At 63.9% G+C, this 27,140-nt stretch overlaps 3 protein-coding genes across 3 annotated transcripts; 1 reads left to right on the top strand and 2 right to left on the bottom strand.

Annotated features, from left to right (window-relative positions):
* The first annotated feature begins 407 nt into the window (after positions 1-407).
* On the top strand, positions 408-1,433 carry LOC144278935 (galactoside alpha-(1,2)-fucosyltransferase 2-like). Its single transcript, XM_077840322.1, has one exon. It carries the CDS (start codon positions 408-410, stop codon positions 1,431-1,433), a length of 1,026 nt encoding a protein of 341 aa, XP_077696448.1.
* Positions 1,434-4,000: 2,567 nt separating this feature from the next.
* On the bottom strand, positions 4,001-11,032 carry TNNI3 (troponin I3, cardiac type). Its single transcript, XM_077840329.1, has 9 exons — positions 11,022-11,032; positions 10,474-10,486; positions 9,704-9,886; positions 9,440-9,481; positions 8,361-8,492; positions 8,106-8,195; positions 7,546-7,722; positions 7,325-7,430; positions 4,001-4,133 (listed from the first exon to the last, which is right to left on the bottom strand). Exons 1-8 carry the CDS (start codon positions 11,030-11,032, stop codon positions 7,329-7,331), a joined length of 750 nt encoding a protein of 249 aa, XP_077696455.1. The 3' UTR covers positions 4,001-4,133; positions 7,325-7,328.
* Positions 11,033-16,213: 5,181 nt separating this feature from the next.
* On the bottom strand, positions 16,214-23,662 carry DNAAF3 (dynein axonemal assembly factor 3). The gene is made up of 12 exons (XM_077840321.1): positions 23,651-23,662; positions 22,938-23,021; positions 22,174-22,316; positions 20,875-20,968; positions 20,512-20,669; positions 19,264-19,440; positions 18,808-18,930; positions 18,345-18,467; positions 17,920-18,082; positions 17,385-17,499; positions 16,610-16,684; positions 16,214-16,526 (listed from the first exon to the last, which is right to left on the bottom strand). Exons 2-12 carry the CDS (start codon positions 23,017-23,019, stop codon positions 16,358-16,360), a joined length of 1,422 nt encoding a protein of 473 aa, XP_077696447.1. The 5' UTR covers positions 23,020-23,021; positions 23,651-23,662; the 3' UTR covers positions 16,214-16,357.
* Positions 23,663-27,140: the final 3,478 nt, after the last annotated feature.

The following is a 27,140-nucleotide window of genomic DNA, read 5'->3' on the forward strand; positions in this document are numbered from 1 at the left end:
CAGGCCTGATCTAACCCCCCAGCCATACCCCTCAAGGCCACCCGGTTGCATCACCCTCTTCTCACCCATCCATCCAGCCACCCCCCCAACCTGCCCACCTACCCCCTGACTTCCCCTCCACCCAAACCATCTTCTCCTTCATCCAGCCACCCCATCAGCCTTCCCATCCATTGACCACTCACCCCCCTGCCTTCCCATCCACCCAGCCTTCTCCTCATGTTCCCAATCACCCACTTATCTAGCATGCTTTCCCATTGCTCCCACCATCCTCCGATGCCCTTATCCTGGCAGTAGCTGGTCACTACGCTTGTGGTGTAGCTAAGAATTAGACCCATCGCAGAGGGTCCGAAATTCTTGCTCTGTCTCCCCCCAGGCCTGGATCGTGCCCTGCACTGCTTCTCGGAGCCATGAAATCCCTGATCTCTTGGATCTCTGTCCAGCAAGTCCTCTTGATCTTCCTGTACCTGCTGGGTGTCCTGGGCATAGTCTCCTTCCTACAGCTACAGAGCCAGTTCCCCCAACAGGGGCAGAAGATCGCCTCTCCCAGTGACCCATGGCAGCCCGCACCCACGGAGCAGGGTGTGTGGACCGTGAACTCCATCGGGCGCCTGGGGAACCAGATGGGGGAATACGCCACCCTCTACGCCCTGGCCAAGATGAACGGGCGCCAGGCCTACATCCTCCCGGACATGCACCAGCATCTGGCACCGCTCTTCCGCATCAGCCTGCCCGTGATCTCCAGATTCAGGGCTTGGAGGATCCCGTGGAAGGACTATGAGCTCCACGACTGGATGTCGGAGGAGTACAGGCACATCGAAGGGAAATACGTCCGGCTGATGGGCTACCCCTGCTCCTGGACCTTCTACCACCACCTCCGGCAGGAGATCCTCCAGGAATTCTCCTTCCACGACCACGTCAAGGAGGAGGCCAACCGGTACCTGGCCAGGCTGCGTGGGCAGCACCGGAACGTGACCTACGTGGGTGTTCACGTCCGGAGGGGGGACTACGTCCGGGTGATGGACGAGCGCTGGAAGGGGGTGGTGGCGGACAAGGCCTACCTGGAGAAGGCCATGGGCTACTTCCGGGCCAAGTACCAGGAGCCGGTCTTTGTGGTCACCAGCAATGGGATGGAGTGGTGCCGGGAGAACATCGACGCCTCGCGGGGAGACGTGTATTTCTCGGGGGACGGGAAGGAGTCCTCGCCGGGGAGGGACTTTGCTCTCTTGGCTCATTGCAACCACACGATCATGACCATCGGGACCTTCGGGATCTGGGCCGGCTACCTGGCTGGGGGGGAGACCATCTACTTGGCCAACTACACCCTCCCCGACTCCCCCTTCCTCGAGATCTTCAAGCCTGCAGCTGCCTTCCTGCCCGAGTGGATTGGGATCGATGCCGATCTCTCCCCGCTGCGGAGTGGGACGCCTGGCTAAAGGAGCTCATCCAGTGGCCACAGGCTGCAAACAGGATCTACCCTGTCACGGACACACCCACCGGGTGGGCTGTGCTGGGGACATCGGAGGAGATTGGAGCTGGGCTGGTGGGGTTCAGAGCCCATACGGAGGAGCCAATGACCTACATCAGACAACTTCTCACAGGAGTGTCCAGAGTGACGGGGCCATCTCCATCTGCACGGTTGAATGGTTAGAGTGGGGAGACTAGGAGCCAGGACTCCTGGGTTCTCCGCCTGGCTCTGGGAGCAGGGTGTGGTGGGTGAGAGCAGAAGGGGCTGGGAGCCAGGATGCCTGGGTTCTGTCCCCAGCAGGGAGGGAAGGCCAACCTCATTAGCTAGGAAAGGTAACTCTTGAGAAGCGTCTGCCGTTGTTCACGTTTTAGGACTTTCATTTTCTATTGTCACCCTTTCCTGCCATTGCTGCTGCTTACGGACCCTCCCCCCTGCCTGAAACACACCTCCGTGTGCGCAACGGCAAGCGTGGTGTGGGTCCCCGCCACGGTGGGAACCTGGGGCACACGGCTCCTTTCTGGGTCAGAGGAGCTGGGATTTCTGGGAGTAGCCAGTGGCAGGGGCTGGCGAGCAGGCAGGGAAGTGGCGAAGGAATTCGGGTATTGGGGTGCAGCTATTGGTGACCTGCAAGGCAAAAGTAGCATTCCTGGGTTCTCTCCCCAGCTCTGAGAGGGGAGGGGGGTCTAGTGGTTAGAGCATGGGCGGGGGGGAGGCTGGGAGCCAGGACTCCTGGGTTCTCTCCCCAGCTCTGGGAGGGGAGGGAGGTCTAGTGGTTAGAGCATGGGGGTGGGCTGGGAGCCAGGACTCCTGGGTTCTCTCCCCAGCTCTGGGAGGGGAGTGGGGTCTAGTGTTTAGAGCAGGAGGGGGCTGGGAGCCAGGACTCCTGGGTTCTCTCCCTGGCTCTGGGAGGGGAGGGGGGTGTCTAGTGGTTAGAGCACGGGGGGGCTGGGAGTCAGGACTCTGGGGTTCTCTCCCCGGCTCTGGGAGGGGAGTGGGGTCTAGTGGTGAGAGCAGGGGGGGGGCCGCAAGCCAGCACTCCTGGCTTTTATCCAGTGCTGGGTTGCAGGGGCCTCTCCCCTGGCAGGCAGGGCTGGCCCCAGGGCGGCGCTAAGGTTGGGGGCAGGAACCTGCAGCTGGTGGGGTGGGGCGCTAACACCTGGGGATTATTTCTCTGCAATGACTCCAGGGCCCTTTGGACTCTGGTTAATCCACCTCACCCCAGCCTGTGAATGAGCCACTTCCTGACATGGGCAAGGCGGGAAGGGGAGGGGGGCAGCACCAAGCTCTTCCTGCTGCCGTGGGGGGGGGGGAAGGGCTGGAGAGGAGGCAGCTGGGTCCCATGCTGCTCGGCCGGTGCCCCTCACTCCTGACCCGCAGCCCCCTGCTAGCCCAGCCCTGCCGGTGCCCCTCACTCCCTGCTGACTTGGGTGGCTGGATAAATGCCCTACATCCGTTCACTTGATCCCCTAAGAACGTCCGTCCAGAGTGATGGGTGTGACAAAGTGGGACTGTTCTTAATGTTTCCTCTGAATAGTGTGGGGGTGCCTCAGTTTCCCCTATGCAGTTCTTAAGTCTCTAGGGGGTGGGGTAAGGGTGTATGATCATTGCAGAGCCCTAGAGGGCAGGTGTGTGCAGGGGGCTGGACACAGAGAAGGGCCGACAACGGATGGCCTGGGCCCTTCCCCCCTGCCAGGTGAGAGCTAAAGGGTTGGAGAACAAAGGAATCCGGTGCCCTCCTGGCTCGGGAAAGGGACAAAGCCCAGAGGAGGGGGTTGGGGGGCTGGAGGGAGTTTCAGTTTGGGGCTGGCTGGAGACATGGAGTGAAGGGCAGATGGGGTTGTCTGGCTCCCTGCCCCCCCGAAATGGACCCGGCTGAGGGGTCCTGTTCTCTGCACCTACAAGCTGTGGTTTAGACCATGTTCCTGTCGTCTAATAAACCTCTGTTTTACTGGCTGGCTGAGAGTCACGTCTGACTGCGGAGTTGGGGGGCAGGACCCTCTGGCTTCCCCAGGACCCCGCCTGGGCGGACTCGCTGGGGGAAGCACCCGGAGGGGCAGGGGAGGCTGGAGGCTCGGGGGTCAGCCCCAGGAAGGTGGAGCCGGGGGAGCTGTGTGTCCTGCAGACAGGCTGCTCCAGGAGAGGAGACTCCCCCAGAGTCCTGCCCGGCTTCATGGGGAGCAGATCCAGAGCATCGCCCGGGGACTCCGTGACAATGGGACCCTCTGGGACTTGGTATCGCTCCCCCCTTCCCCAAAGTTGAGTGGTTAGAGGGTGTGGCGCTGGGAGGCAGGACGCCTGGGTTCTCTCCCTGGCTCTGGGAGGTGAGTGGTTCTATGGGTTAGAGCAGGGAGCAGGGAAAGACGCCCCCTAGTGGGGAAAGGCCCTGGCTCCCAGCCCCCGAACCGCAGGGCCCCTGGGGAGCTCCCCCACTCCGGACAGGGGCCAGCAGACAGACAGACAGACAGCCCCCGACACTCAGAGATGCTTTATTGGTGGGGGCAGCTTTCAAAGCCGAGGGGTGACACTGTGGGGTGCCATGGCCTGGGAAGGTAGGGAGGGGAATGGGGAGGCGGGGAGGGGTAGAATCGAGAGTGGGGCTCGGCGGGGGGCAGTTTTGGGGTCCATCATCTTGTTTCCCTCCCCCCGCATCGGCAATTCTCTGCTTCTGCTGGAGAGAAACAGAAAAACAAAGAGGAAAGTGAAACCACCGAAGAAACAATGTCCCAGCCCCAGCCCCATCCTCCATCTGAGCTCGGGGACCCCAGCCCCACCTCTCCCAGCAGGGGCGCTGTGGGGCACAGAGCAGAAGCGCCGGCTGTGCGGCAGAGGGGGTCGCGGCAATCCCAGCCCCACCTCTCCCAGCAGGGGCGCTGTGGGGCAGGGAGCAGGAAGTGCCGGCTGTGGGGGAGCCCCTGGTGACCCCAGCCCCATCTCTCCCAGCGGGGGCGCTGTGGGGCGCGGGGCGGGAGCGCCGGCTCTGGGGGCGGGGTCCCGGCGACCCCAGCCCCTCTCCCAGCAGGGGCGCTGTGGGGCAGGGAGCAGGAAGTGCCGGCTGTGGGGGAGCCCCTGGTGACCCCAGCCCCACCTCTCCCAGCAGGGGCGCTGTGGGGCAGGGAGCAGGAAGTGCCGGCTGTGGGGGAGCCCCTGGTGACCCCAGCCCCACCTCTCTCAGCAGGGTGCGCTGTGGGGCACAGAGCAGAAGCGCCGGCTGTGCGGCAGAGGGGGTCGCGGCAATCCCAGCCCCACCTCTCCCAGCAGGGGCGCTGTGGGGCAGGGAGCAGGAAGTGCCGGCTGTGGGGGAGCCCCTGGTGACCCCAGCCCCACCTCTCCCAGCAGGGGCGCTGTGGGGCAGGGAGCAGGAAGTGCCGGCTGTGGGGGAGCCCCTGGTGACCCCAGCCCCACCTCTCTCAGCAGGGTGCGCTGTGGGGCACAGAGCAGAAGCGCCGGCTGTGCGGCAGAGGGGGTCGCGGCAATCCCAGCCCCACCTCTCCCAGCAGGGGCGCTGTGGGGCAGGGAGCAGGAAGTGCCGGCTGTGGGGGAGCCCCTGGTGACCCCAGCCCCACCTCTCCCAGCAGGGGCGCTGTGGGGCAGGGAGCAGGAAGTGCCGGCTGTGGGGGAGCCCCTGGTGACCCCAGCCCCATCTCTCCCAGCGGGGGCGTTGTGGGGCAAGGAGCAGGAAGTGCCGGCTGTGGGGGAGCCCCTGGTGACCCCAGCTCCATCTCTCCCAGCGGGGGCGCTGTGGGGCGCGGGGCAGGAGCGCCGGCTCTGGGGGCGGGGTCCTGGCAACCCCAGCCCCTCTCCCAGCGGGGGGCGCTGTGGGGCAGGGAGCAGGAAGTGCCGGCTGTGGGGGAGCCCCTGGTGACCCCAGCCCCACCTCTCCCAGTAGGGGTGCTGTTGGGCAGGGAGCAGGAAGTGCCGGCTGTGGGGGAGCCCCTGGTGACCCCAGCCCCACCTCTCCCAGCAGGGGCGCTGTGGGGCAGGGAGCAGGAAGTGCCGGCTGTGGGGGAGCCCCTGGTGACCCCAGCCCCATCTCTCCCAGCGGGGGCGTTGTGGGGCAAGGAGCAGGAAGTGCCGGCTGTGGGGGAGCCCCTGGTGACCCCAGCTCCATCTCTCCCAGCGGGGGCGCTGTGGGGCGCGGGGCGGGAGCGCCGGCTCTGGGGGCGGGGTCCTGGCGACCCCAGCCCCTCTCCCAGCGGGGGCGCTGTGGGGCAGGGAGCAGGAAGTGCCGGCTGTGGGGGAGCCCCTGGTGACCCCAGCCCCACCTCTCCCAGCAGAGGCGCTGTGGGGCAGGGAGCAGGAAGTGCCGGCTGTGGGGGAGCCCCTGGTGACCCCAGCCCCATCTCTCCCAGCGGGGGCGTTGTGGGGCAAGGAGCAGGAAGTGCCGGCTGTGGGGGAGCCCCTGGTGACCCCAGCTCCATCTCTCCCAGCGGGGGCGCTGTGGGGCGCGGGGCGGGAGCGCCGGCTCTGGGGGCGGGGTCCTGGCGACCCCAGCCCCTCTCCCAGCGGGGGCGCTGTGGGGCAGGGAGCAGGAAGTGCCGGCTGTGGGGGAGCCCCTGGTGACCCCAGCCCCACCTCTCCCAGCAGAGGCGCTGTGGGGCAGGGAGCAGGAAGTGCCGGCTGTGGGGGAGCCCCTGGTGACCCCAGCCCCACCTCTCCCAGCAGAGGCGCTGTGGGGCAGGGAGCAGGAAGTGCCGGCTGTGGGGGAGCCCCTGGTGACCCCAGCCCCATCTCTCCCAGCGGGGGCGTTGTGGGGCAAGGAGCAGGAAGTGCCGGCTGTGGGGGAGCCCCTGGTGACCCCAGCTCCATCTCTCCCAGCGGGGGCGCTGTGGGGCGCGGGGCGGGAGCGCCGGCTCTGGGGGCGGGGTCCTGGCGACCCCAGCCCCTCTCCCAGCGGGGGCGCTGTGGGGCAGGGAGCAGGAAGTGCCGGCTGTGGGGGAGCCCCTGGTGACCCCAGCCCCACCTCTCCCAGCAGAGGCGCTGTGGGGCAGGGAGCAGGAAGTGCCGGCTGTGGGGGAGCCCCTGGTGACCCCAGCCCCATCTCTCCCAGCGGGGGCGTTGTGGGGCAAGGAGCAGGAAGTGCCGGCTGTGGGGGAGCCCCTGGTGACCCCAGCTCCATCTCTCCCAGCGGGGGCGCTGTGAGGCGCGGGGCGGGAGCGCCGGCTCTGGGGGCGGGGGTCCCGGCGACCCCAGCCCCTCTCCCAGCAGGGGGCGCCGTGGGGCGCAGAGCAGAAGCGCCGGCTGTGTGGCAGAGGGGGTCGCGGCAATCCCAGCCCCACCTCTCCCAGCAGAGGCGCTGTGGGGCAGGGAGCAGCAAGTGCCGGCTGTGGGGGAGCCCCTGGCGACCCCAGCCCCATCTCTCCCAGCGGGGGCGCTGTGGGGCAGGGAGCAGGAAGTGCCGGCTGTGGGGGAGCCCCTGGCGACCCCAGCCCCACCTCTCCCAGCAGGGGCGCTGTGGGGCAGGGAGCAGCAAGTGCCGGCTGTGGGGGAGCCCCTGGCGACCCCAGCCCCATCTCTCCCAGCGGGGGCGCTGTGGGGCGCGGGGCGGGGAGCGCCGGCTCTGGGGGCGGGGTCCCGGCGACCCCAGCCCCATCTCTCCCAGCGGGGGCGCTGTGGGGCAGGGAGCAGGAAGTGCCGGCTGTGGGGGAGCCCCTGGTGACCCCAGCCCCACCTCTCCCAGCAGGGGCGCTGTGGGGCAGGGAGCAGGAAGTGCCGGCTGTGGGGGAGCCCCTGGTGACCCCAGCCCCATCTCTCCCAGCGGGGGCGCTGTGGGGCGCGGGGCGGGAGCGCCGGCTCTGGGGGCGGGGTCCCGGCGACCCCAGCCCCTCTCCCAGCAGGGGGCGCCGTGGGGCGCGAGGTCACCTGCTCAGCCCTGCCCAGGCCCCGAGGTCTCGAATTTCTTCTTCCTCCCCTCCATGCCGCTCAGGGCGTCGATGTTTTTGCGCCAGTCGCCCACTTCCCGGTTCTCCTGCGGGGGGGGTGGGGGGGGGGGGAAAGAGGGTCACTCCTGATACCCCGGAGTGCGGGGGGGGGGGGGGCGGAGGCTTCCCCTGCTCCCCCCACCCCAGCCCCCCCCCGCTCACCTTCTCCGCGTCGTCCTTCTTGACCTGCTTGAGGTTGGCCCGCAGGTCCATGGACACCTTGTGCTTGGAGCCCAGCAGCGCCTGCATCATGGCGTCGGCCGAGAGCCGGACCCGCCGCAGCGCCGGCCGCTTGAACTTCCCCCGCAGGTCGAAGATCTTCTGGTTCAGATCCTCGATCTGGGGGTCAGAGCGGCAGGGGAGGGGGTCAGGTAACAATGGGGCGGGGGGGGGCGGGGCGCGTGGTGCAGGGAGTGGGCCGGGGGGGCTCAGCTGGGACTGCTCAATCCCGGCAGGCAGATGCTGCCGGGTGGCACTAGGGGGCGCCGTGCTGTGGGGAGTGTGAGGCGGGGGCCGGCGTGTAAGGGGGCGGGGCTAAACCCCAGCCCCCCGGCGCCATCTAGTGACCTGTTTTGGTATTGCAGCTGGAGGTTCGTTCCGTCTCTGCAGCCCTTTCGTGGGGTGGGCTGCAGGGGGGGGGGGGCCTCTGGCTGGTTTTTGGAGTCTCTGGGCTGGCATGGGGGTGCAAGGGGAGCCGGGGGGCCCCCCCGTCTTGGCCGTACCTCGTTGATGCTCTTGCTGACCCGAACCTGCATGTCATAGCGCTCCTCGTCCACACGGTCCACGCGGGCATGCAGCTCCCGGCAGAGATCCTGCGGGGGGAAGGGGAGGCGGGGGGAGAGAAAGGAGGAGAAAAGGGGTCCCCTCTCAGCCCCCCCCGGACCCATCCCCCCACCTCTCCCCGGGCTCATCCACGCCCCCATGAGACCCAGCCCTCCTCCCCCTGCCTGGGGGTCCGGGGTAGGGGGGTGGTTTACCTGCAGCTCAGCCAGGGGCAGGCTGGCCAGGGCGAGCGGGGTGCAGTGCTCAGCCAGGTACCGCTGCTTCTCCCGGCCCCGCTCCTCCTCCTCCTGCTCCAGCTCTTGCTTCGCGATCTGCAGCATCAGCGTCTGGGGGGCACGAAGGGAGCTGGGTGACACCCCTCAGTTGGACCCACAGCTTCCCGCCCCGGACCAGACCCACAGGCCCATCGACCCCGGCCTCCCGCCCCTCCCCAGACCAGACCCACGGGCCCATCTACCCTGGTGTCCTGCCCCCTCCCCAGACTAGACCCACAGACCCATCTACCCCGACCTCCCGCCCCCTCCCTGGACCCTACCTACAGGCCCATCTACCCTGGCCTCCTGCCCCCTCCCCAGACCAGACCCACGGGCCTATCTACCCTGGTGTCCTGTCCCCTTCCCAGACTAGACCCACAGACCCATCTACCCCGACCTCCCGCCCCCTCCCTGGACCCTACCTACAGGCCCATCTATCCTGGCCTCCTGCCCCCTCCCCAGACCAGACCCACGGGCCCATCTACCCTGGTGTCCTGTCCCCTTCCCAGACTAGACCCACAGACCCATCTACCCCGACCTCCCGCCCCCTCCCTGGACCCTACCTACAGGCCCATCTACCCTGGCCTCCTGCCCCCTCCCCAGACCAGACCCACGGGCCCATCTACCCTGGTGTCCTTTCCCCTTCCCAGACTAGACCCACAGACCCATCTACCCCGACCTCCCGCCCCCTCCCTGGACCCTACCTACAGGCCCATCTACCCTGGCCTCCTGCCCCCTCCCCAGACCAGACCCACGGGCCCATCTACCCTGGTGTCCTTTCCCCTTCCCAGACTAGACCCACAGACCCATCTACCCCGACCTCCCGCCCCCTCCCTGGACCCTACCTACAGGCCCATCTACCCTGGCCTCCTGCCCCCTCCCCAGACCAGACCCATGGGCCCATCTACCCTGGCCTCCTGCCCCCTCCCCAGACCAGACCCACAGACCCATCTACCTTGGCCTCCTGCCCCCTCTCTAGACCAGATCCACAAGCCCAGATGGGAAGCCTGAGATGTTACCTTGAGCTGTAATTTCCGAGATGCCGTTATCTTGGATTTTCTCTGCATTAGGACAAGCAGGAGAGTTTTCATTAGGTGTATTATGAGACCAGCTCAGGACCCGTCCCCCCGACCGAGATCAGGGCCCCGTCGCGCCAGGTGCTGCACAGACCCCCCCACGACCGAGAGGGCATCTGGGGCAGAGCCAGGAAGCAGCCCCAGCTCTTCGGGGTCCCAGCCCAGAACCTGTCACGGGGAGCACGTTGCCCCGGGCCCAGCGCCCACCTTGACGTGTGGCTCGGTTGCGTAGGCCCGGTAGTTGGCGGAAGATTTGCGCCGGAGCAGTGGGACGGAGGACGGCGGTGGGGGCGGGGGAGCCGGCTTGGGGGGCTCCGGTTCTTCGGGCCCCTCCTCGGCTGCCTCTTCCTCCTCCTCTATGACATCCTCCTCTTCCTCCTCCTCCTCGTACTGGGGGGAGGAATTCAGGGCGTCACCCCAGTTTGCACCAAGGTGCCGGGGTGGCCTTGGCGAGCGGGGGAGGGGGACAGGTGTCCAGTCCCCAGAGCAACAATAACTCAAGGCCCCTCCTCCACTTACAGGCAATGACCCCGAAATATTTGGAAAGTGGGCGGAGTCATTTATCCGGGGGGGGATACAGTGGGGGTGACACCAGCCGGAGCAACATCCAGGAGATTAAATATAGCGGGGGGCTGGCTGGCTAGGGGTTGTGAATGTGGCATGGGGCCTTTCCCCTCTAGGAGGCGCTGGCTCCCATCCGGCCCCAGGCGGGGACTGGCTGGCTCTGGGGGGCAGGGAAGGGGGCATGGGGCCTTTCCCCTGTAGGGGGCGCCGGCTCCCATCCAGCCCCAGGGGGGGTGGGGAATGGGGCCCAGGGCCTGTCCCCTCTATGGGGCACCAGCTCTGACCCAGGCCTGGGCAGGGGCAGCCTGTGAAAGCGGCTTTGATCTCACAGAACCACCCCCCACCCTATGGTGCCACCCCAGAGATTCCCCAGGTGTAGCAGGGGAAAGGGCCCCCCCCCGGCTCCTCCTTACGGTGATGTCCTCCCTGCAGAGAAAGAAAGAGGGACAGCGATTAGGCTCAAGCAGCCCTTGTCTCCCCCCCGTTGCTGCCCCGGCGCCTCCTGCTGGCAGGGCCCAAAGCCCTTCACACAGCGATCGACCCTTCTCTGCCCCCATGAGCCAGAGGGATTTGCCCCCTTTCGCATACTGGGAAATGGAGGGACAGAGCGGGGACAGGGATGTACCCCCTCAAAAAATCACAGGGTCCTGGCTCCCAGCCCCCCCCCCGCTCTAACCACTAGACCCCACTCCCCTTCCAGAGCCAGGGAGAGAACCCAGGAGTCCTGGCTCCCAGCCCCCCTGTTCTAATCCGCTAGACCCCAATCCCGTCCCAGAGCTGGGGAGGAACCCAGGAGTCCTGGCTGCCTTCCCCCTGCTCTAACCCCCTAGACCCCACTCCCCTCCCAGAGCCAGGGAGAGAACCCAGGAGCCCAGGCTCCCAACCCCCCCCGCCCCCGGGCTCTACCCACTAGACCCCACTCCCTTCCCAGAGCTGGATAAGTCAAAAGCCAGTAACTCACTCGTCTGCCATCAGGAGCAGGTGGGTTTCACTACAAACAGCTGGGAGGGGAAGACGGAAAAATCTTATTTGCTCTGCACAGGGTCTGGGTCTGGGCTCAGGGGGCCGGGGAATGGGGCCCGGGGCCTGTCCCCTCTAGGGGGCGCCGGCAGGGACTGGCTGGTTCAGGCGGGTGGGGGGCTGGGAAAGACCCTGCGCTCGGGCCCGTTATCTCCCCCAGCCCCGGCTCCTTTCCCCTATTTGGGGCGGGAGCCGCTCGGGCCGATTAGCCCCTAAGTGGCTGCTGCTAAATATAAATCCCCTTATCGGGAGGGAGGGGGGTCCCGAGCCAGTTCAGGGGCTGGGGGGATGGGATGGAGGGGAGCCCCCCCTTCAAGCCTGGGGCCACGGGGGAGCTCTGGAAGATTCAGCCAGGCCCTGGAGATGCTGCGACGGGGGAAGATGGGGGGGGGGCAGCATTGGGATGGGGGGCTGGGGTCCCCCACGCTCATCTGGGTTGAAAATATCCCCCTGCAGCCAGTCTCCCCCTCCCCGGAGTTGGGGGGATGGCGGGTCCCCTCCCCTCCATCCCCCCAAGGATCAGTGGGGGGCAGGCGGGTCCCCTCCCCTCCATCCCCCCAAGGATCAGTGGGGGGCAGGCGGGTCCCCTCCCCTCCATCCCCCCAGGGATCAGTGGGGGGCAGGAGGGTCCCCTCCCCTCCATCCCCCCAAGGATCAGTGGGGGGCAGGCGGGTCCCCTCCCCTCCATCCCCCCAGAGGTTAGTGGGGGGCAGGCGGGTCCCCTCCCCTCCATCCCCCCAGGGATCAGTGGGGGGCAGGAGGGTCCCCTCCCCTCCATCCCCCCAAGGATCAGTGGGGGGCAGGCGGGTCCCCTCCCCTCCATCCCCCCAGAGGCTAGTGGGGGGCAGGGGGTCCCCTCCCGTCCATCCCCCCCAGGACAGGGGCTCCCCCGGCCGGGTTACCCGAGTGTCCGGACTCCGGAGGCGGCGCGGGGCCGGGGCGGGGGCCGGGGGGTTAAGAAGGGTCCGGAGCCGCCGCCCGCCCTTGTAGGGAACGAGGGGCGGGGCCGGCTCTGGGAGGGGGGGGCTGGGGGGCAGGGCCCGGCGCTGTGTGTGTGTGTGAGAGAGAGAGAGAGAGAGAGAGAGTGTGTCCCCCCCCTGCTCTCTCTGTGTGTGTCCCCCCGTGTGTCCCTGTGTCCCCTGGTCTGTGTGTCCCCCGGGTGTGTGTCCCTGCCCCCCCTGCTCTGTGTGTGTCCCTGTGTCCCCTGCTGTGTGTGTGTCCCTGTGTCCCCTGCTGTGTGTGTGTCCCCCCGTGTGTGTGTCCCTGTGTCCCCTGCTGTGTGTGTGTCCCCCCGTGTGTGTGTCCCTGTGTCCCCTGCTGTGTGTGTGTCCCTGTGTCCCCTGCTGTGTGTGTGTCCCCCCGTGTGTGTGTCCCTGTGTCCCCTGCTGTGTGTGTGTCCCCCCCTGCTCTCTCTGTGTGTGTCCCCCCGTGTGTCCCTGTGTCCCCTGCTCTGTGTGTGTCCCCCCCTGCTCTCTCTGTGTGTGTCCCCCGGGTGTGTGTCCCTGTGTCCCCTGCTCTGTGTGTGTGTGTGTGAGAGAGAGAGAGAGAGTGTGTGTCTCCTCCTGCTCTGTGTGTGTCCCCTGGGTGTGTGTCCCTGTGTCCCCTGCTCTGTGTGTGTGTGTGTGAGAGAGAGAGAGAGAGTGTGTGTCTCCTCCTGCTCTGTGTGTGTCCCCCGGGTGTGTGTCCCCGCGTCCCCTGCTCTGTGTGTGTGTCCCTGTGTGTGTGTGTCCCTGCTGCCCCTGGGGTGTGTGAGTCCCTCTGTGTGTGTGTGTGTCCCTGCGCCCCTGCTCTGTGTGTCCCCCTGTGTGTCCCCCTGCTGCCCCAGGGTGTGTGTGTGTCCCTGTGTGTTGTTCTGTGGCTCCTGCTCTGTGTGTCCAGCAGCCTGTGTGTGGGGGTCCCCGCAGCCCCTGTCGGAGGGGCTGGGCCCTGCTCCCTGTGTTTTAATCCCTAACGTCCCCACAAGCAGGCCCCAGTTCCCCTGACCCTGTGAGGGTCTCACGCCCTGCAGCTGCGGGGTCGACGGGGCGAGCCGGGGGGCGGAGCTGGGGGGGCAGACTGGCTGGAGGAGGTGCCTGTATCCACCCAGGAGAGGTGAGAAGAGCGGGGCCTGCGCCAGGCAAGGACGTCCCCCCTCCCCCCCCCGGTTCCCGTTAGGGGCCCGGCGAAGACAGGGCGGCCGGGTGCCCGCGGGGACACAACGTTCTTGGGGTCAGCGCTGACAGCCGGGGCAGAGCGCCCCTGTGACGCTCTGTACCTCGGGGGTGTGACGAAGTGGGACTGTTCTTAATGTTTCCTCCGAATATTGTGGGGGTGCCTCAGTTTCCCCTAGGCAGTTCTTAAGTATCTAGGTAGTGGGGTAAGGGTGTATGATCATTGCAGAGCCCTAGAGGGCAGGTGTGTGCAGGGGTCTGGACACAGAGAAGGGCCGACACCCTGTTTCCTGGCCACTGATGGCCTGGGCCCTTCCCCCCTGCAAGGTGAGAGCTAAAGGGTTGGAGAACAAAGGAATCCGGTGACCACCTGGCCCGGGAAAGGGACAAAGCCCAGAGGAGGAGGGGCTGGAGGGAGTTTCAGTTTGGGGCATGGAGTGAAGGGCAGACGTGGTTGTCTGGCTCACTGCCCCCAAAATGGACCCAGCCAAGGGGTCCTGTTCTCTGCACCTCCAAGCTCGGTGTTAGACCATGTTCCCGTCGTCTAATAAACCTTCTGTTTTACTGGCTGGCTGAGAGTCACGTCTGACTGCGGAGTCGGGGGGCAGGACCCTCTGGCTTCCCCAGGAGCCCCGCCTGAGCGGACTCGCTGGGGGAAGCACACGGAGGGGCAGAGGATGCTGAATGCTCCGAGGTCAGACCCAGGAAGGTGGAGCCGGGGGAGCTGTGTGTCCTGAAGACAGTCTGCTCACAGAAAGGCGACTGCCCCAGAGTCCTGACTGGCTTCATGGGGAGCAGTTCCAGAGCATCGCCCAGGGACTCCGTGACAGGGGGGACACCCAGCACCCCCCTGTTCACCTTCATAACATGACGGTGTGGGATCCAAAGCAAGGTTTGTCACGCCAGGTGTCTCCGGAAGGTTCATGACACACGGAGCATGGCTGGGGCAGTGACGTTAGAGTAATTGTTACAGGGATGTTACAGTGGGGTTATGGGTCAGAATTTCATGGATATAGTTCTGAGGCTGAAAAGGCATCCTCCAGGCTTAAATCAACCCTATGCGAAAACTCTCTGTGACGAAGTGGGAATGCTCTTAATGGTTTCTCTGAATACTGGGTGGGTGCCTCAGTTTTCCCTAGGCAGTTCTTAAGGATCTAGCTGGTGGGATAAGACAGTGTGATTGTGGCAGAGCCCTAGGGGGCTAGTGTGATGGGGTCTGCACAGAGAATGGCCGACATCCCGTCTCCTGGCCACTGATGGCCTGGGCCCCCCCTCTGCAAGGTGCCAACTGAAGAGGCTGGAGAACAAAGAGATCAGGTGACCTCCTGGCCTGGCAAAGAGAAAAAGGCCAGAGGAGGGGCAGGAGAGTCTCAGTTTGGAGCTGGCTGGGGAAATGGAGGCAGGCCCAGATGGGGCTCTGGCCTCCCTGCCCCCCAAGACGGACCTGACTGAGGGGTCCTGGTCTCTGTACCTACAAGCTCTGTTTTAGACCATGTTCCTGTTGTCTAATAAACCTTCTGTTTCCCCAGCTGGTTGAGAGTCGTGTCTGACTGCGGAGTTGGGGGACAGGACCCACTGGCTGCCCCAGGACCCCACCTGGGTGGACTCGCTGTGGGAAGTGCACGGAGGGGCAGAGGATGCTGAATGCTGCGAGGTCAGACCCAGGAAGGTCGAAGCTTCTTGCCCTGGAGACAGTCTGCTCCCAGAGAGGAGACTTCCCCAGAGTCTTGACTGGCTTCGTAGGGAGCAGATCCAGAGCATCGGCCAGGGACTCCGTGACACCCTCCAAGAACAGAGGGGCAGTTCACACCTCATCAGGGTATGGATGGGACAAACCCAGCCCAGCCTTAGAGGAATGAAGGACACTGGCTTAGGCCCTGTTAGACCCTAGAGGGAGTCACCCCCCTTCCTTTGGGCATTTTGGGATGCGATGAGGTAATGCTCACCTGACTCTGAAGTGGGTGGGGGGCAAAGCCAAGAGGAAAGAAAGCACATGACAAAAGGGAGAGACATTTTGCCTTGCTCTGTCTCTTCCACTTCCATCTGCAGACACCACCACCGAGCGACTGAAGCGCCGATCACAGGGGAGAGCCGGGCTGAAGGGCAACCAGCCAGCCTGTGGTGAGACGCATCTGAGTTTTAAGGACATTGGAAGCGTTCAGATCAGCGTAGGATGCGTTTTGCTTTTATTTCATTTGACCAAATCTGACTGGTTGTGCTTTGACTTATAATCACTTAGAATCCAGCTTTACAGTTAATAAATCGGCTGGTTTATCCCACCGGAAGCAGCGCGTTGGTTTGCAGGGTGTCAGAGGCTCCCCTTGGGACATAGCAATTGCTTTGTTAAACTGACCAACATATATGAGCTTGCAGCGTCCCGCGGGCAAGATTCCCAGGGTTGGGTCTGGGACCGGAGATATTGGCTGGTGTCATTTGGTTGCACAATCCAAGGAGCAGCTCACACGCCAGAGGCTGTGTGAACAGCCCGGGAGTGGGGTTTCACAGCGGGGCAGGATGAGGCTGGCCCCCAGAGTCGAGGACTGGAGTGACCGAGCAGATCATCGGTCCGGACAACACCAGAGGGGAACGTCACAGCCCCCTACTGACCCCAGCCCAGTCCCTGCAGCCTAGTGCTCCCCACTGACCCCCCACCCCTCACTGACCCCCCCCGGCACAGTCCCTGCAGCCCAGTGCCCTCCTCTGACCCTCATCGACCCCTCTGGCCCGGTCCCCGCAGCCCAGTGCCCCCCACTGACCCCCACTCCATACTGAACCCTTGGCCTGCTCCCTGCATCCCAGTGCCCCCCACTAACCCCCATCCCTTACTGACCCCTCCGGCCTGCTCCCCCATCCCAGAGCCCCCCCCTCACCCCCATCCCTTACTGATCACCACCCCGCTCCCCGCAGCCCTGCAGGGAGAGTACCCCCTGCCGAACCCCCACCCCACTCCCTGCAGCTGAATAAACCACCCAAGCAGCCATGATTCCGGGGGGCGGATTTTATTTCCAGTCAAACCTCATTAACACCCCTACCTACAGAGCTAGGCCATGGGCAGACAGGCAGGGGCACGTGTGTGGGGCACCCATCTTCTGGGGGGACATCGGGAGCCAGGAGGGGACGAAGCAGGCTAACTGGGAGGGGGGTCCCTGGGCCGCTCCTCCTGGCGCTGGAAGCGGGCCCAGGCCTGGTTCTGTCCCTCGGGCGTCCCGCAACGCGTGAAGCCGGCCCCTGCGGCCATGGCCGTCACCCGGTCGAGGAAGGCATCCACCTGCTCCTTGCGCACGTCAGGCAGGAAGCTGTCGGGGAAAACAGGGGGGTGGGGTTAGAAGATGGGAGAGCGGATCTGCCCCGCAACAGGGCCCCCCAGGCTGGCACTTACTTGGTCAGCTCAGTGATCAGCGTAGCCCTGGGGGCAGATACCAGCTGCAGCTCTGGGGTCAGGGCATGCACCATGCTGGAAGGCAAAGGGGGGCGTCACGAGGCCGGGTTGGGGAAGGCGGTTGGGACAGGGGATCTTCTCTCCCTCCCATGAGCCAGGGATGGGACCCAGGAATCCGGGCTCCCAGCCGCTCCCCCTGCTCTAACCCCAGAACCTCCTCCCATCTCAGAGCCAGGCGGAACCGCGGCATCCAGGCTCCCAACCCCCCCGCCCCACACACACACCCTTTAACCACCAGACCCCCTCCCTGCCCAGAGCCAGGCAGAACCCCAACATCCAGGCTGCCAGCCCCTCCCACCCCCCACTCTAACCACCAGCCCCCGCTCTCCTCCCCGAGCCAGGCAGAACCCCGGCGTCCGGCTGGCAGGCCCCACACCCCCATTTCCCCACTCTAACCACCAGCCCCCGCTCTCCTCCCCGAGCCAGGCAGAACCCCGGCGTCCAGCTGGCAGGCCCCACACCCCCATTTCCCCACTCTAACCACCAGCCCCCGCTCTCCTCCCCGAGCCAGGCAGAACCCCGGCGTCCGGCTGGCAGGCCCCACGCCCCCATTTCCCCACTCTAACCACCAGCCCCCGCTCTCCTCCCGGAGCCAGGCAGAACCCCGGCGTCCGGCTGGCAGGCCCCACGCCCCCATTTCCCCACTCTAACCACCAGCCCCCGCTCTCCTCCCCGAGCCAGGCAGAACCCTGGCGTCCGGCTGGCAGGCCCCTACCTGCAGGAGAAGTAGAGAAGGTGGAAGAGCTGGTGGTACTGGCTCCTGCAGGGCAGCCGAGCTGTGCAGCCAAGCGGCAGGAAGTGAATCCGGATGGGCCCGGGGCAGACGGCTTCTGGGGTGGGATGGGGGGAAACTGACACTGATCAACATGGGGCCAGAACTGGGGAAGGGAATCCCCCACATCTGTGGGGTTCCAGGGGCTGGACTGGGAAGGACCCCTAACACTAGGGGTGGGGGGGCTGTGAGGCTAGGGGTCCTCTCCCTACGGGGGAAGGGCCAGGAGTCCCTGCGCTGGTGGGAGGCTGTGAGGCTGGGCGTTTCCTCCCCATGGGGGAAGGGACATGATCCCCAGTACTGGGGGTCCTGTGAGACTGGGGGTCCCCTCCCCACAGGGGAAGGGCCAGAGCCCCCTTGCTTAGGGAGGAAGCAGCTGTAGCGTGATGTGTGATGGACCCAGGGGCTATAGGACAGACAGATGGAGCCAGGGGTGGAATCCCCCCCAACTCTCCCCCCTCCCGGCCCAAGGACTCACTGTGATCCTGGAAGTCTGGATCTGGATTCGGGGCAGGGTTCTCCTGGACTGGGGCAGCCCCACTGACCACCTCTGAGGTGGGCGGTGGGGGGGTGTAGCGGGCCCGGGCTGCCAGTTCATGGAACAGGGCCGTGACATTGTACAAGGAGATCTCTTGGGCACTCTAGCAACGCAGAGGAGAGAGAGGTGAGAGGGGGGATCCCCAAAATCCTGCCCCATCCCCCCAAGATAAGGGCTTCCCAATTCTCCCCCCCCTCCACCCCAGGATCAGGGCTCCGCAATTCTTCACCCCTCGCCTGCCCCAGGATCAGGGCTCCCCAGTTCTCTCCCCCACTCCCCAACCTCCCTGCAAGGGCTCCCTCCCGCTCTGCGGGAGCCCCTCTCCTCGATGGCCCTGCCCCCCATTCTCCCAGGCAACCCCCTACCTTGGCGGGGATCCCATTGACGGTTCTCAGCAGACTCGGTTCCTCGGACTCGATCCCGAAGGGGAGGTACGGCCCTGTGCCGATGTCACCCCAGTAACCCCGGGCTGGCACCAACTCCCCCTTCTGGCCAGGAGGAGACAGGGTGTTACCCACCGGGAGACAGATCCCCCCCAGATCCCCTCTGGGACTACAGCAGCCCCCCATCTGAGATCCCCCCCACCATCCTCCCGGCCTCCGGCAGCCCCCCTCCAACTTCCCCACCTGCAACCTCTGCCCCCCTCCAGCCCCCTGACCCAAGCTTTAGCAGCCCCCCTTCTACCTCCCCCCACGGAAATAATCTTCACCCCTCTCCCTTGGGTCACGGAAGCTTCTCTTCTCCAGTCTCCCCTGCCCCTGTTCACCCTTGGGCTCCAGTCCCCCTACCGTGGGGACCCCCCCCCCCGACAGCCGCCCTGGTGCTTACATGTCTCAGGAGCCTCCCGGAGGCCAACGTTTTGTTGGGGATGTCGTAGACGCCCTCCCGCAGCTCGAAGGCCACCCCTGTGTCCCGCCATCGGGAGAACTCCCGCCCGCCGATTGCTCTGGCCTGCAAGGAGTAGCGGGGGGAAGGGTGGTGAGAATCCCACGCCAGGGGCTGCTGGATGGGCCCTCCCATAGCCACCCTGGAACCCAGCTGGGTCAGTACCCCCTAGCGCCGCCCTGGGGCATGGGGCCAGCCCTGTGTGGCAGAAGACAGTGCCCCCTGCTGAGCCCTCGCCCCACTCCCTGCAGCACAGTGCCCCCTAGCACTGCCCTGGGGCATGGGGCCAGCCCTAAATGCCAGAGGAGAGCACCCCCTGCTGAGCACCCCGTGGGCCGCACCCAGCAGGGAGCTCGCCCCCCGGCTGTGCCCGCAGCTCCAGAGACTCCAAGGGCTCACCCCGCGTTCATGCAGCTTCATGGTGAGGTCCCAGTCGCACACGCCTCGGCGAGCGTCGTAACGGGTCCCTAGGTACTGCCGGACCCGCAGGTCCCAGAGCCGGGCGATCGGGAAGGCCTGTGGGTCCGGGTTCCGCCAGAATCGGAAGATGCCCTCCAGCTGATCCCGCTCCTTGAACTGTTGGACAAAGAGCAACGGGAGGGTTTGGGGAAGAGAGGGTACTATGGCAGCAGTGCATCATGGGAGATGTAGTTGGGGGTCCCTCATGCTCCAGTCCCAGACTCACAGACTGGATTACGTCTCCCAGGATGCACTGTGGTCTCTTCTCTAGGTAGGAGCAGCATGCATCTGGGAGTGGCCAGGCTCCCTGGCCAGACCATCGATTCAGAGACTCCAAGGCCAGAGGGGCCAGTGGAAGCTAGTCTGAACCCCTGGATAGCCCAGGCCAGAGAACAGCCCCATGATAATTCCCAGGGCAGAGCTTTCCCAGCGACAGCCAGTCTGGTGGCGTCTCTCACTCTCACTGTCTCTAACCCTTCAGTCATCCTTGTGGCTCTTGTCCGGCCCCTCTGCGATTTCTCCACATCCTCCTGGAAATGCAGGTCCCAGAACTGGGCGCAGGATTCCCACAGCGTCGTCCCCAGGGCCAGATCCAGAGGCCAAACAACCTCTCTGCTCCCACGCGGGGTTTCCCGGTTGATGTGTCCCAGGATCCCGCTAGCCCTTCAGCCCCAGCACCGCCCGGGGAGCTCAGGTGTGGCTGATTCTCCACCACAACCCCAAATCTTGCCCAGAGTCCCGGCTGCCCAGGAGGGCGAGCCCCAGCAAGTGCATCCTCTGGTCGCATACGGACATGCTGTCACGGAGCCGTATGAAATCGCAGGCTGGTCGCTTGCCCCCAGCGACCTGACCCGGCCTCTGCGTTATTCCCCACGCCCCCAGTTGGTCTCCTCTGCAAACCTTATCGGGGACGATTTTATGTTTATGGGACTACAGCTCCCATGATGCAGTGCGGCCACGTCACTGCCATGATGCGCGCCTGCCCTACCCAGCGGGAGCGTGGTGCATCTTGGGAGATGTAGTCTGGCGCGGGAGCCTGCCGCACAGAGCATGAGGCACGTGAACTACAGCTCCCATAGGGCACCGCAGCCCAGCGCCACGCCCGCTCTAACCACTAGAGCGGGGCCAGAGCACTGCAGGGGTCAGTCCCGCCGCACGGGAAGGCCGGTGGCCGTGGTGGGGACCCACCTTCAGGGCCGACATGTCCACGGACCCCAGGTGGCGCTGCTGGAAGTCCGGGTCGGTGGCGTAACGGACGAACAGGTCCGATTTCTCCTGCAGGTAGGCGGCTGTCGGGCTGCGGATCAGGCTGTTCCCCAGCAGCTCCAGGAACATCTCGCTCTTCTCTGCGGAGCGGAGAGGCGAGTGCTGCCATCAGAGACTGCCTCCCCGCCAACCTCCGTCCCCGGTATTGGGAGCCCGGACACCGGGGTTCTATCCCAGCTCTGGTTAGAGCAGGGGAGGCCGGCAGCCAGGCCCCCTGGCTTCTATCCCAGCTCTGTGTGGGGAGCGGGGTCTACTGGTCAGAGCCAGGGATTGAGTGGCCTTTACCTTGCAGCCCCACTTTCTCCGGAGACTCCAGGGCGAGGCTTAGAAAGAGCAGCTGCCGGCCCAGCGCCTCGAGGTTATTCTCCACGATGTAGAACTGAGAAGCGGGAAAGAAAAGAAGTTGGGAAGCCCTGGGAAAAACCAGCGTCCATGCAGGGGCGGGCGTTATAGGTTCCCCCATCCCAGAGGGGCCGTGTCTCCACACCGGGCGAGGGGTCCTCATATACCCAGCCCCCGCGCCCCACCCCAGAGGGGCCGCGACCCAGCGCCACGTGAGGGATCTTTCCTGTAAGGATATAAATGTATGTTTCTACTACAGCCCTAACTTTGCCTGTGAAACCCACTAGGCCAGACTGTCATGTCTGCTGCAGTAAAGAGCTTGGCTTGTGAAACTGGGAACTCCCGGCGACTCCAGCCCCACCTTTCCCAACAGGGGGTTTTGTGGGGAGCGGGGCAGGAGCACTGGCTGTGTGGGGAGCTCTTGCCTACTCCAGCCCCATCTCTCCCAGCAGGGGTACCATGGGTCAGTTGTAACTTCACAGCCCCCAAGATTTCTCCTCACGCTTCCCTTCTGAACCCTTCTCCCCACCCTGGAATACCCCTGTGGGTACTGAAGCCCCACGCCCCCCACGTCCCCCTGCCAGCCTGGGGACCAGGCGATTCGAAGAGGGCACAGCAAGAGGCGGGGAGATCCTCTGGCGTGGAGGAGATCCTGGGGGGGCGTTGAGATAAGAGGCACTGGGGGGCTGCAGGAGGGGGCCTGGCAGCCGGAACGGACCTCTCCCCGCGCTCACACACACTCCTGCCACACGTGCCGCCAGCCTCCGGATGCCCCGCGGAACAAACCGTCCCCGTCTCGCCCGTCAGCCTGATGAGTCCTGACGCCAGCTCAGAAACGACCCACGGGCAGCTGCCACCACGGCCCTCGCTGGCAGAGCTGTCGCTGCAGCCTCTGCCGACCCCGGGAACGCGGCTGAGTGCAGGGGGAAAGGCGGGGTGGGGCACCTGCACTGGGGATCCCGAAGCTCTTCCCAAATGCGGGGCAGGCTTGACAATGGCCCCCAGCCCCCCCCCCCCCCGCTCTAACTACTAGACATTGCTCCCCTCCCGGAGCCAGGGAGAGAACCCAGGAGTCCTGGCTCCCAGCCCCCTCCCGGCTTTAACCATTAGATCCCACTCTCCTCCCCGAGCCAGGATAGAACCCAGCTCTCCAGAGACTGCTCACTCCTGCGCTCTAACCACTACTCCACACGTCCAGGCCAGGTGAGAGAGAGAGGGGAGCCGGGGAGGGGAGACGCCTACATTGATCCTCCTCCGCGGCCAGCGGTGGGCTTGACTCATGGTCCTGAGGACATGGCGGCCGTCGACGGAGCCCACCAGAAGGATATTGAGCTCAGGCAGGTCGTCCTGTGACAGGCAGAGATGGGCCATGGAGCTCTCCAGACCTGCAGGGAAAACATAATGGGTGCATCTCGGGCCTGTATAAACAGCCTCCACGCCCCAGCCCAGGGGGCCGCATCTCAGCACCGGGTGAGGGGTCCCGTATAACCAGCCTCCACACTCCACCCCAGAGGGGCCGCATCTTAGCTGTGGGCAAAGGGTCCCTGTATACCCAGCTCCCGCCCCCTACCCCACAGGGGCCACATCTCAGCGCCAGACAAGGGGTCCCTGAATAACCAGCCCCACCCCACCCCATAAGACTTAAACAGCGAAGCTCAAAGGCAACCCATTTAAAACCGGGAAGGGGAAGAGGACACAGGTCACATGTCCCAGAGGGATCAGATTTTGGAATAAGCATAAAGGGATGATTCTACCCCTGGGATGGGGGAATAGACTGGAGGGCGTGAGCCTGGCTCTGCCCCCCAAAGGGGCCAGGAGGAATAGACTGGAGGGGCCAATGCTGAACCCCCCCCGGGACCCCTGAGATGGGGAGGGGCCAAGAGTTGGCTTGTCAGCTCTTTGGGGTTTTCCTTGCGCTGGGTCTGTACAGCACCTAGCACCATGGGGGGCTGGTCTGAAGGGGGGTCCCAGGCGCTACCGTAACACAGGGGACGAGGAAGACCCACATTCCCTCTGCAGGTCGAGCGCGGGGGAGAAGCCCCACCAGCAGGTGGTGCCAAAGCTGCTGCTGCCGGCTGCCGTCGTCATGGCTGGAAAACAAAGACATGTGCACCCCGTGTGGGTGTGGGGCTGCCAGGGCCGGGGGGCCGCTCCCCCTCAACCTTCCCGCCGCCACCCCCACTGATGGCCCCTCCCTGCACTTCCCTCGTCTCTTTCCCTCCCCAGTGACCACCTACCTCCCCCGCCGCTGCCCCATCTCTCCTCCTCCCCCACTGGCCATCTGCCCTCTGCCACTTTCTGCGCCGCCCCCAACTGCTCTCCACTCCCCTTACCCCCTGCACCTCCTGCCCCCTTCCCTAGGGATCACCTGCACCCCACTGACCCCCTCCCCATCTCTTCCCCACCCCCCACTGCCCCTCACCCACTTCCCCTGCCACCCCCACACTGCCCCTCCCCACACACTGCCCCCACCCCCACTTCCCCTACCACCCCCACACTGCCCCTCCCCACACACTGCCCCTCCCCCACTTCCTCTGCCACCCCCCCACTGCCCCCACCCCCACTTCCCCTGCCACCCCCACACTGCCCCTCCCCACACTTCCCCTACCACCCCCACACTGCCCCTTCCCCCACTTACCCCACCCCACTTCCCCTGCCACCCCCCCACTGCCCCTCCCCACACACTGCCCCTCCGTCCGATCACCTGCCCCCCACTGACCCCCGCCTTGCTGCCTCGCGCGCCCCCCCCCGCGTGACGGGCAGGGCTCCGGGCCAATGGGCTGCGGGGCCGGGCCCCGGGTCCCGCCCACAGCAGCGCAGCTCGGCCGGGGCCGGCAGCTCGGTTGCGCCGCGGGACGCGGTCGCCCTGGCAACGGGGCCTCCGCTCCCTGGAGCCCCCCCAGCCCGGGGATAGACCCCGCCCCCTTCCCCGGAGACCCCGCCCCCGGGGAGCCCCGCCCCAGACTCCGCCCCACCTCCCGAACCTCGCCAGGGGGCTGAGCCCTGTTCGCCCCGCCCCCTCCCGTCCATCCTCCTCCCCTTCCCCATCCCCCCTTCTCCCCCTCCCCCCTCTGCACCTCCCTCTCCCCCGTCCGTCCCCTCCCCCTCCCTCTCGCCCTCCCCCGCCCACCCCCTGACCATCCCTCCCTCTATCTATCTATCCCCAGCCACCCCCTCTGTCCATCTATCCATCTATCTATTGATCTATCCCCATCCACCCCCTCTATCTAATCTATCTATCTATCCATCTCCATCCACTATCTATCTATCGATCTATCTATCTATCCCCATCCACCCCCTCTGTCGATCTATCTATCCTCAGCCACCCCCTCTGTCTATCTATCCATCTATCTATTGATCTATCCCCATCCACCCCCTCTGTCCATCTATCTATCTATCCCCATCCACCCCCTCTATCTAATCTAATCTATCGATCTATCTATCCTCAGCCACCCCCTCTATCTATCTATCTATCCCCATCCACCCCCTCTGTCCATCTATCTATCTATCCCCATCCACCCCCTCTATCTAATCTAATCTATCGATCTATCCTCAGCCACCCCCTCTATCTATCTATCGATCTATCTATCTATCTCCATCCGCCCCATCTATCTATCTATCTATCTATCTATCCCCATCCATCCCATCTATCTATCTCCATCCGCCCCTCTATCTATCTATCTATCTATCTATCTATCTATCTATCTATCTATCTATCCCCATCCATCCCATCTATCGATCTATCTATCCCCATCCACCCCCTCTATCTATCTATCTATCTATCTATCTCCATCCGCCCCCTCTATCTAATCTATCTATCTATCTATCTATCCCCATCCATCCCATCTATCGATCTATCTATCCCCATCCACCCCCTCTGTCCATCTATCTATCTATCCCCATCCACCCCCTCTATCTAATCTAATCTATCGATCTATCTATCCTCAGCCACCCCCTCTATCTATCTATCGATCTATCTATCTATCCCCATCCATCCCATCTATCTATCTATCGCCATCCACCCCATCTATCCATCTATCTATCTATCCATCTCCATCCACCCCCTCTATCTATCGATCTATCTATCTATCTATTTATCCCCATCCACCCCATCTATCTAATCTAATCTATCGATCTATCTATCTATCCCCATCCACCCCCTCTGTCCATCTATCTATCTATCCCCATCCACCCCATCTATCTATCTATCTATCTCCATCCGCCCCATCTATCTATCTATCTATCTATCCCCATCCACCCCCTCTATCTATCTATCTATCCCCATCCACCCCATCTGTCCATCTATCTATCCATCTCCATCCACCCCATCTATCTATCTATCTATCTATCTATCTATCCCCATCCACTCCCTCTATCTATCTATCTATCTATAGATCCCCATCCACCCCATCTATCCATCTATCTATCTATCCCCATCCGCCCCCTCTATCTATCGATCTATCAATCTATCTATCCCCATCCACCCCCTCTATCTTTCTATCTATCTATCCCCAGCCACTCCATCTATCTATCTATCGATCTAACTATCCCCATCCACCCCATCCACCCCATCCCCCCCATCTATCTATCCCCATCCGCCCCCTCTATCTATCGATCTATCTATCCATCTATCCCCATCCACCCCCTCTATCTATCTATCTATCTATCTATCTATCCCCATATGCACCAGCTAGCCAGCCAGCCAGCCAGCCCCCCGCACACGCACCCTCATCCATCTATCCAGCCCCACGCACACACCTCTGTCTAATCCAGTCCATCTCGGTATACTCTAGACCAGCAATTCTCAGCCAGGGCAGGCCGCCACGCTGGGCCAGGGTTCGACTCACTGGGGCCCAGGGCGGGAAGCTGACGTCCCACCGCATGGGACTGAAGCCCAGGGCCCCCCGGGGCTGAAGCCAAAGGCCGAGCGATTGCCCTGCTTGCTACCCTGTACGGTCGTGGTTTTGATACGCAGAACAGTTGTTGGGACACAAGTAGCATGTCGGGGCGGGGGGAGGGGGGGGCTCAGAAAGTAAAAGGTTGCGAACCCCTGGGCTGGCCGCTCATCTCTCTGATCTGAGCTGTCAGTCTATCGAGGAAGTCAGCTGGAGCTCACGAAAGCCTATGCTCAAATAAATGTGTTAGTCTCTAAGGTGCCACAAGACCTCCTGTTCTTTCTGCGAACACAGACTAACACGGCTGCTGCTCTGAAATCTATCGATTCTGTGTTTTGCCCCATACCAGCCCAGCCAGCCCTATGCACACCTAGCCGACTCTTTCTTTTCTTCCTTCGCTTTCTCTGCATCCCTCTCATCCTCGCTCTGTCTCTCCCTCCCTCTTTGCCAGTCTCTGTCACGCTCCCTCCCCCACCTCGCCTCCCCTTAATGACACACAATGAATTACATCTCTGGGACGGAAAGGATATATTCATCTTCCTCTAAAGCCCTTGGTTGCTCCTAGATTGGCAAGGGATTTGCTGAGGGACAGAGTATTTAATACCATAATTTACTTCAGATCAGCAGGCCCCAGGCCGGGCTTCCTAAGCAGGCAGGACCTGGCAGGTGGCGAACACCTGTTCTCCTGCCCTTCGCTGGGATTACAAAAATTTAGCTACCAGAAGCAGCTGTGAAAGTCCTGGTCATGCAGATGCAATCGCTCCCAAGATCAGCCACAAGCCGTGGGAGAGTATGTATCCAGCTTGCCTGGAACGCAGCTCTTTATATCCTGGTCTGTTATTGTAGGGTCTCCCATGAGCTCTGTGCTGGTTTGTTATTATAGGGTCTTTTGTGAGAACCAGGCCTAGCTGGTTATTGGTGGGTTACTTGTGAACATTGAATCATAAATATCAGGGTTGGAAGGGACTTCAGGAAGTCATCTAGTCCAACCCCCTGCTCAAAGCAGGACCAACACCAACTAAATCATCCCAGGAGCTGGGATGCCAGTTTGTTGGGGTAGGGTCTCCAGTGAGAGGTGGGGGTGTGATACGGAGAAAGCTGATAGAAGTCAAATGGAGCAGAGTCCGCTCTCGCTCGCCCCGCTGTAAATCAAGAGTCGCTTAACTTTTACCTCCCTGCTTCCCCGTCGGAGACAATGAGGAACACACCTTTGAAATATAGAGCTCTTTGATTTATTTATGAACAGACGATGTTACCGCGCGGTCAAAGACATCGATATGAAAACCTGTTCAAAAGGGGTGCGGCGTATAAAGG

This window comes from Eretmochelys imbricata, chromosome 23 (assembly GCF_965152235.1).
Source record: "Eretmochelys imbricata isolate rEreImb1 chromosome 23, rEreImb1.hap1, whole genome shotgun sequence".
Taxonomy (NCBI): Eukaryota; Metazoa; Chordata; order Testudines; family Cheloniidae; genus Eretmochelys; species Eretmochelys imbricata.